The sequence below is a fragment of the Lycium barbarum genome, chromosome 10 (genome assembly GCF_019175385.1).
Source record: "Lycium barbarum isolate Lr01 chromosome 10, ASM1917538v2, whole genome shotgun sequence".
In the NCBI taxonomy this organism is placed as follows: Eukaryota; Viridiplantae; Streptophyta; class Magnoliopsida; order Solanales; family Solanaceae; genus Lycium; species Lycium barbarum.
In genome coordinates this window covers 113,047,496-113,054,989 of record NC_083346.1, presented here as the reverse complement: position 1 = coordinate 113,054,989, position 7,494 = coordinate 113,047,496, and the positions used below count along the sequence as shown (strand labels likewise).

Sequence of the window (7,494 nt, the reverse complement as noted above, 5' to 3'; positions counted from 1 at the left end):
TGTCTTTTCACGTTTTAAATAATTCATTTATTTGATAATTTCCCTACAGTTTCCTGTTACAAGTAGGGCATATCTTCTTTTACGATTTTTTTAAATTTATTTCCAGCATATCTATAATTTTGAGTAAGTTTGTGGTGGGGGCAATAATAATGAAGAAAAGGCTTCCCTCTAGTACCTCTTCCCTCCAGTTTCCCTTTTGATTGGTGACACGTGTCATTTAATATGATTAATGACTTAGATTCCTTCTTCCAAACATGACTCTATACACATCCCTGCAGAGAACCAAACCCAGTTAATTTTCTTTCTTCCTAAATAGGTCAAGTCTCGCCCAATGAATGCTAATGAGAAAATTGACAATATTATACCCAATGCTGAAAGAACGATGATTGTTAATTTGCATTTTGCTTTTTGCTGTAATCTTTAGAACTAGCTCTAAATAAACTCCGCTCAACATTTTTATATTTTTGATTTGTTTATATTAGCCCCTAATATTCATAAGTCATTAGAGTAGTTTGAAGATTGAACATAAGTTATTGATTCTGGATGGAGTTAAAGAGGACAAGAAATTAAAAGAGTGTGCATTAGTTAGCAGTTTAGCACTGTGCAGAAAGAAAAAAAACATGAAGGGCATTCAAGGAAGAGAAATGGCTTTAGCTCAGCGTGATGTATTGAATTATTGGAGAATAATTTGAGTAATTAATTATATGAAGTGACACGTGTCACCAATCAAAAGGAGAACTGGAGGTACTGGAGGGGAGCCGTTTCCTAATAATGAATATATGGAATTGTCTTTGACATGAAGTGTTTTACCTCAGAGTGAATTTGTCAAAGCAAATTCCGAGCCACAAAAGAGTACAAAAAATAAAATTCACATCTATAAAAAGACATGCCACAGAGCAGATTCATTTCATTTGTTTTATGACAGTCATGTATGAGCTAGTTTGCCCGCACCTCGACTAATCCACCGGGTACCTGTTTCTCTTAGCAACACATGCATGGGTAACATTTCATATGTTCAACATCAACGTCAGAAACCAGAACGTGTTCTTCACTTTTCAGCATATTTATATATATACTTCTTTTTTTCCTCGATATTTTTCAAATTTAGGATTAAAAAATTGACATATGTTTCTTGATCTGTGAGTCCCCTAGTCACATTTCTGGAGTAAGATCAAGCTGCCTTCTCAATTGCTTCTATGCATTCTACGACCGACGCCTTGTTTGTCATCGCCGTTATTAGGGCTTCATGAAGCTTGCTATTGTTTTTCAGTAGTGAAGCAGCAAATAGAACCTGCAAAAATTTGACAATATAATGGTCATGCTTGGGATCCACTTGCAATGCTATAATCTAGATGTTCGGATGGTTTAGGAATGACGAAGTCAACAATCTGTGTGTGCACGCGCCTCATGAATTTTGTATATGTTTGAGTGTGTTCATCACAATATGTATCTAGTTTTAGACTCACCGCCCATCTTGTAAGGTTCTGTTGCTGGTCTTTGCTAAGCGGCGGCTTGCTTCTGTTTAGAAATCTCTGTGAAGACAAAGAGAAACATATTTGATAAAAAGGTTCCAGAAAAAAAAGGCAATTTAACTCCCAGATAGTGTTCACTAAACCTGAAGAGTGAAAAGGTCAGCTGATTGACCAACAACTTTATCATACTTTAGCCCTTCTGCTGCCAGCCCGGCCATTGCTACCACTGCCAGCCTGAGAAATGCAACTAGCTTGTGAAAATTTCCTTTTTCATGCAAAAGTTTCAGAAGCAAAGTTACTTTTGGTGCGTTTGGAACGAGCGAATATGTTTTCCATGAAACAAAATAAGTGGTTTTTTAACTTATTTTCTAGTGTTTTTTAGGTAAGCAGAAAATATTGTCCTAAGAGCATTTATGCATAATCTAAGCGGAGCTAGAAGCCAACATACAGGTTTGGCTGAACCCCACTAGCTTTAGTTCAAACCCTATATTTTTATCACAAAATACATACAAAAATTAAATTCAGAATTTACAACCCATAAAGTTTAAATTCTGGCTCCACCTCCGGGGGTTGGGGTGGGGTGTCAGGAGTGGGAAGGAGACGATTGGTGTGTAATACCACTTATGGAACTTGTTTTTCCTACTCACAAGGAAAGTCATTTTCCTAAATTTTAAGGAACTTGTTTTCCTAGAGAAAATGTTTTCCGAAACATCTTGACCAAACATGAGAAAATTGTTAAACTTTTTCCTCCATAACTTCACACCCTTCATGTAAAATATAACTAGCTGCAGATACTTGACAAAGTACCTACACAGCAAGTAAATTAATAGATTGTAGATGAGAGACTTTTGAGATTGATACCTGTCAAGTTCTTTTGAGTCAAGCTGCCCACTGTAGATCAGTTTTTCCAGTCTTTCATCAATTAAATTGACATGCTCTTTCCCAATATCCAGTGAATACCCAAGGATAGGGAGACCAATTAGGTAGGAAACTGAAATTGACATTGTACAGTCAAATTTTAGCCACCAGCTTAAATTAAACAGAGCAAAGTTGGTGTAAGCGTAGAAGCACAACAATAATAACAACTACGCCTCCATCCCAAACAAGTTAGGGTCGGCTATATGAATCCTAAATTCTCCATATGAGCTCAACTTATGTCAGCATTATGCCAAATAAAAATAAAAGTAAACATTAAGTTAGATATATATAAATAAGAGTGATTATAATAATAACATTAGAAGTTCTCTAACAAGACTAAAGAGATACGTTTGAACTAGCACTGCCATTTTTAATGCAAAATAAGACATATGCCGCTAATTGATATAAAGATAGATTTACTTAGAAACTATCTGTGACCCTTAGTGAGGGAACTATGCAACTTTGAGATGCCGCAATCAATTTGTCAAACTTTACAATGATAATATAGAAAACTGGATCAGGATGTCACCTAAGAAATGAGCTGCTTCGTGGCTGGCAATTCTCTCCTGGTAATCAGGAAAAAATGATGAAAATCCATCAGTGGCAGCCTGAAGGAGCCTACATAATGAATAAAAGAATGAGCCATAACGACCTGCATGCAGTAGAAAAGCTTAACTGAATATATCTTCTTCCTTTGACAGATATCTTAAATATTAAGGTTTGAAGAAGTATACGTTATGAGATTCAGAAGAATGCATAAATCATGACTTACCCTGGGGAAGTACTTCCGATTCCCAAAACTACTAAGGATATGCTTCCGATCAAGTATGGAACAAAAAAACCCCAATCCTGAAAAGACAAAGAAGGAATCAACAGTGTGTCCTGCACGTATCTGTCAACTTCTATCCATATATTCTTGGAAAATACTATTGGGTCGGGTCTGTCAGTTTCTTGCTTTAAAATAAGATACGAATGCTTTAAAGCAAGACAAGCAAGTACTCTTCTTACTAAAGAAGAAGATAGAAAATCACTCTGGCCAAACTCAGAGGACTAATTTGAGTCATGGCTTGGATTAATCGGGGTAATAATAGTATCTTGCTAGAAATGGATTGCCATACAGCTACATTAGGGATATGGGAGGTATGGTTAAGGAGGAGATCTTGGAAGCAGTTAATTAGTTCAAAGGAATAGAATCTCAAGGAGAAGGAATATCACTACAAAATTTCCCTTTACATAGTCCCATCTTCTCATCTTCTCTTTATTAGTAGTCTTACCTAGTAGACATATTATCCTATTCCTTCATTTTATTACTACCTGTTACTTCGCATGCTTTGTTTATCTTGCTATTTTGCTGTCATAATTTTTCTTTTCTATCCTGCTTTGTTTATATTTCTTTTGAGACGAGGGTCTATCAGAACAGCCTCTCTATCCCACAAAGGTGGGGGTAAGGTCTGCGTACATCTTACCCTCCCCAGACCACACTTGTGGGACTATACTCGGTATGTTGTTGTTGTACTGAACTTCCAAAAAAGAAAAGAGAACACGATGAACAGCACAAAAGTAGGTTAGTAAGAGAAGTTACCCCAGGAAGTTGGCCAGCAAGAACACCCAAAAACCCTGTGGTGCCTACCACTGTAAACAGAAAAGCTGCCTGTATGAGTATCACTGAAGGAAATCAGTATCAAACAGATTTAAGAACTGAGTCCAAACAGTCGAATAAAAAAGATATAACCACATTAATCATCTCTTATTAAATCCTGAAAAAAGTAAGAACACTGCTTCAAAGCAAAATGCATCTAGGACCTGCTAGTTCACATTCCTAGAACCAATTTTTTTCGGACTCCCCAAAATGTTCTCAAACACATGTTGTATCCTCCAAAAAATACACTAATTTTGGAGGACGCGACATGCACCGGTCTATATTTTGAAGAGTCTGAGGAACATAAACTGTATGAATAAGATCAAACTATGCACATGCCAATCACATATAATTAACCCCATCAATCTGCACGACTAAGTCTATTAAGAATTCGGCGATATAACAATTGGAGACTATTGGAATCCAAGGTTGAATCTCATTCATTTCGTTCAATATGTGCCAAGAACGCGAAAAAGACTCAAATGTTCCCCCAGAATACTGAATAATATGGAAATTGACAGTTGGCTTTGAATTTGGTGCTACTTCCATCGATGCAATAACAAAAATTTCATGAAGAAACTTACATCATTTCTGACACTCGGGATTGCAAGGTTCTCTGCATTTTTTAATCCGAGAGTTGTCAGCTCTCTGAGAGATGTCTGCAAGAAAATTTAAAGACCATTGCAGAGAATTATGGCCACAATGTGTGCTAATTAAATAAATTAGATAACAGATACATACTGTTCTTATGAACATGAGTGTTTAGACCCATATGGACGGCTAATATCTGGATAGCTCTTTCTAAAACTTCACATTTTAAATGCGAACTGACCGTGCGACGTGAGACATAGGGTTGAGAACTCCACTTTTTGGCCCAACCAACTTCAACTAGCTGATCAAGCGCCTCTTTGACAGCATTGCTATCTTTCTGGAATGAAGAAAATAGGTTTATAAAACAGTTAAGAATAATTGCAGAAAGTATGATAAGAAGAAGTTAATCTTGGAAAGCTGATATGATAAGAAGAAGTTAATCTTGGAAAGCTGAACAGAACAGAAAGGCCAAGAAACCAAATTAAACACAATTTCCAATGGCAAACATATAAGCATCTTTTCCGAAAAAAAAAAAAAAGGTTAGAAGCCAGATGAGTAGCTTTAATCATATTGTTCATATTGAGAAAACGAATAGCCTAATTAGTAGCTGGGAGTGGGGACAAAGTTATTGTTACAGGAACAGTTCATCCATTGAGCTGATAAAGTTTAGAAAAGCAGTAGAACTATTAGCAACAGTTAAGTGACGGTAAAACATAACGATTTCCAATTAATGAGGTCTATTCAAACAAGCTATAACTTTTAAGTCACAGAGATCATTAAACATGCTCAAGTTTGTGTGCCATGACTGATAATTTTAACCTTAAAATCATGAGAGACCTTGTTTGATCATATTCCTGAAGAACTTCTGTTTGTGAAACAGCCCCTTAAGTAAAATTGAAATGAAAAATTCTTTCCTAAACTAGTTGAATCGAATGTTTAACCCCTATACATATTTCACAAGCCAATGAACACTATAGTGATTTTCCAAAATGTTCAAGTGGCATATCTCACCAAGCACCGACGGACGACGCTTAAAATAGAACAAAAATTACCACTTGGTACATAACTCAGAGGAACTTCTTAGTTCTGTTTCAACTTAGTCTCTGTTACCCACTTCCTAATCCTCTCCAGAAGCCAAGGTATAGGAAAATTTCTCTTTCATTTGCATCCTAATAAGAATTCATCTCCATGTTCGATTTTTAATACTCCCTCCTTTCATCTTATATGATCATATTAATCTAGACTAGATACAGAGTTCAAGATGTTAATTTAGTATTTTATTAGTAGTAGAAGACAAAAGTTAGAGAAAACATCATGTCAAAGTTTGAAATTCAAATAGTTGAATGAATTTCCACTCTTGAAAATCATAAAAGTTGCGTAGAACAAGACTATTATCAGAATAATGTTAACTTGGAATGTCTTAAGTTGAAAAGAATTTCATATAAATCAGAATTCGAACTTTTGAAAATCATGAAAACTGTATTCTGCGCACTAACAACATATAAATGTCTCTCACCTTCGGGTAAAATTGACCTACAACAATAGGTAACTCTTCATATCTCTTTGTATCAAGTCTCATATGACGATACTATAGAAAATAGAGTGATGCCTGCTATAACAAGTGAAATTGCATTGATATATAGTGTAAAAATTCTATATGCTGTCCCCGTACAAAACTTAAATACTACTCCCTTCGGATAAAAAAAAAGAGTCCACTTAGTCATTTGCACACCTCTTAAGAAATCACTAACTCCTAGACAAAAATAGGTAATTTGACTAAATTACCCATAATTAAATAAGCATTGGGATTTGATCATATAACACTTAATAGGGGCAAATATGAAAAAACAGGATTAATTCTTTCTTGATTTCATAAGTGGACTCTTTTTTTGACTCAAGAAAAAAAGGCTAAGTGGACTCTTTTTTTTATCCGGAGGGAGTACTATTATTAGTGAAATCATCTCAAACATTTTGAGACCTCTCAAAAGAATTTCATATAAAATGAAACAGATGGCAGGGAGGGTTGGAGGTAAAAGTGCCCACATATGGGGTCGGCCAAACCCAACAACTTTTGCTAAAACAGTGTGTTTGTATTATGAAAATTCATTAAATATGTACACATAAAAATTTAGAATCCAATTGTTAGCACTTGGAATCGTCATTTTAAAATTCAGAATCCATAAAATTGAAATCTTGACTCCACATCCAAGTACGACTATAGAAGAGGACAAAGCCTATAAGACTACAGAATGTGTGTAAATAATAGATTTTGAACCCAGTAAATTTGATGAAAGTGGTAGAATTATGAATCTAAAACCCATAAAGTTCACATCCTAGATCGGTCTCTAGAAGCCCACATACCGGTTTGGCCAAACCAATAACTTTAGCTCAAATAGCGTGTGAAGAAATTTATTAAATGTGTACACATACTAAAAGTTGTTAGCACTTGAAGTCGTCATTCTGAAATTCAGAATCTATAAAATTAAATTTGAAATCCTGGCTCCCCATGTAAGTATAACAAAAGCCTATAAGATTAAAGTTTTGGGAAAGAGGGAATGGCACCTTAGAAATGGCATTTTGGAGGGTGTTCAAGTCAACACCAGCAGCAGCAGACGAAGAATAAGAAGAAGCAGCTGAAGCTCTAATTTTGATGCTCCATTTTCCAGTATTTGTGGAACAAGGAATTATTGGAGTACTGCTGCTTTGTATCAAGAACTGAGAATTGAAGAGAGATGATGTAGAATTTGACATTCTTTTTTCTCAGTTCCTTTCTTTCTCTCTCTCTCTCTCTTCCTTAAAACCGTTGAGGAATGTTGAGGACACGAAAATCTGTTGATAAGGTTTGTCGTGCTGCTTAAACGACCAGACAGAAAC

At 35.6% G+C, this 7,494-nt stretch overlaps 1 protein-coding gene across 1 annotated transcript; it reads right to left on the bottom strand.

The window, feature by feature from the left end:
* Positions 1 to 745: 745 nt before the first annotated feature.
* On the bottom strand, positions 746 to 7,494 carry LOC132615483 (uncharacterized). The gene is made up of 10 exons (XM_060330088.1): positions 7,183 to 7,494; positions 4,862 to 4,957; positions 4,614 to 4,688; positions 3,973 to 4,041; positions 3,163 to 3,239; positions 2,920 to 3,008; positions 2,334 to 2,463; positions 1,616 to 1,706; positions 1,467 to 1,532; positions 746 to 1,291 (listed from the first exon to the last, which is right to left on the bottom strand). Exons 1-10 carry the CDS (start codon positions 7,369 to 7,371, stop codon positions 1,172 to 1,174), a joined length of 1,002 nt encoding a protein of 333 aa, XP_060186071.1. The 5' UTR covers positions 7,372 to 7,494; the 3' UTR covers positions 746 to 1,171.

Excerpts from the sequence above, each read along its gene's own strand:
- LOC132615483 (XM_060330088.1), bottom strand. The coding sequence starts at position 7,371 with ATGTCAAATTCTACATCATCTCTCTTCAATTCTCAGTTCTTGATACAA. Across the intron at positions 4,042-4,613 it reads TCCCGAGTGTCAGAAATGAT|GCAGCTTTTCTGTTTACAGT; the intron begins GTAAGTTTCTTC and ends ATACTCATACAG. Across the intron at positions 1,292-1,466 it reads AGAACCTTACAAGATGGGCG|GTTCTATTTGCTGCTTCACT; the intron begins GTGAGTCTAAAA and ends AAATTTTTGCAG.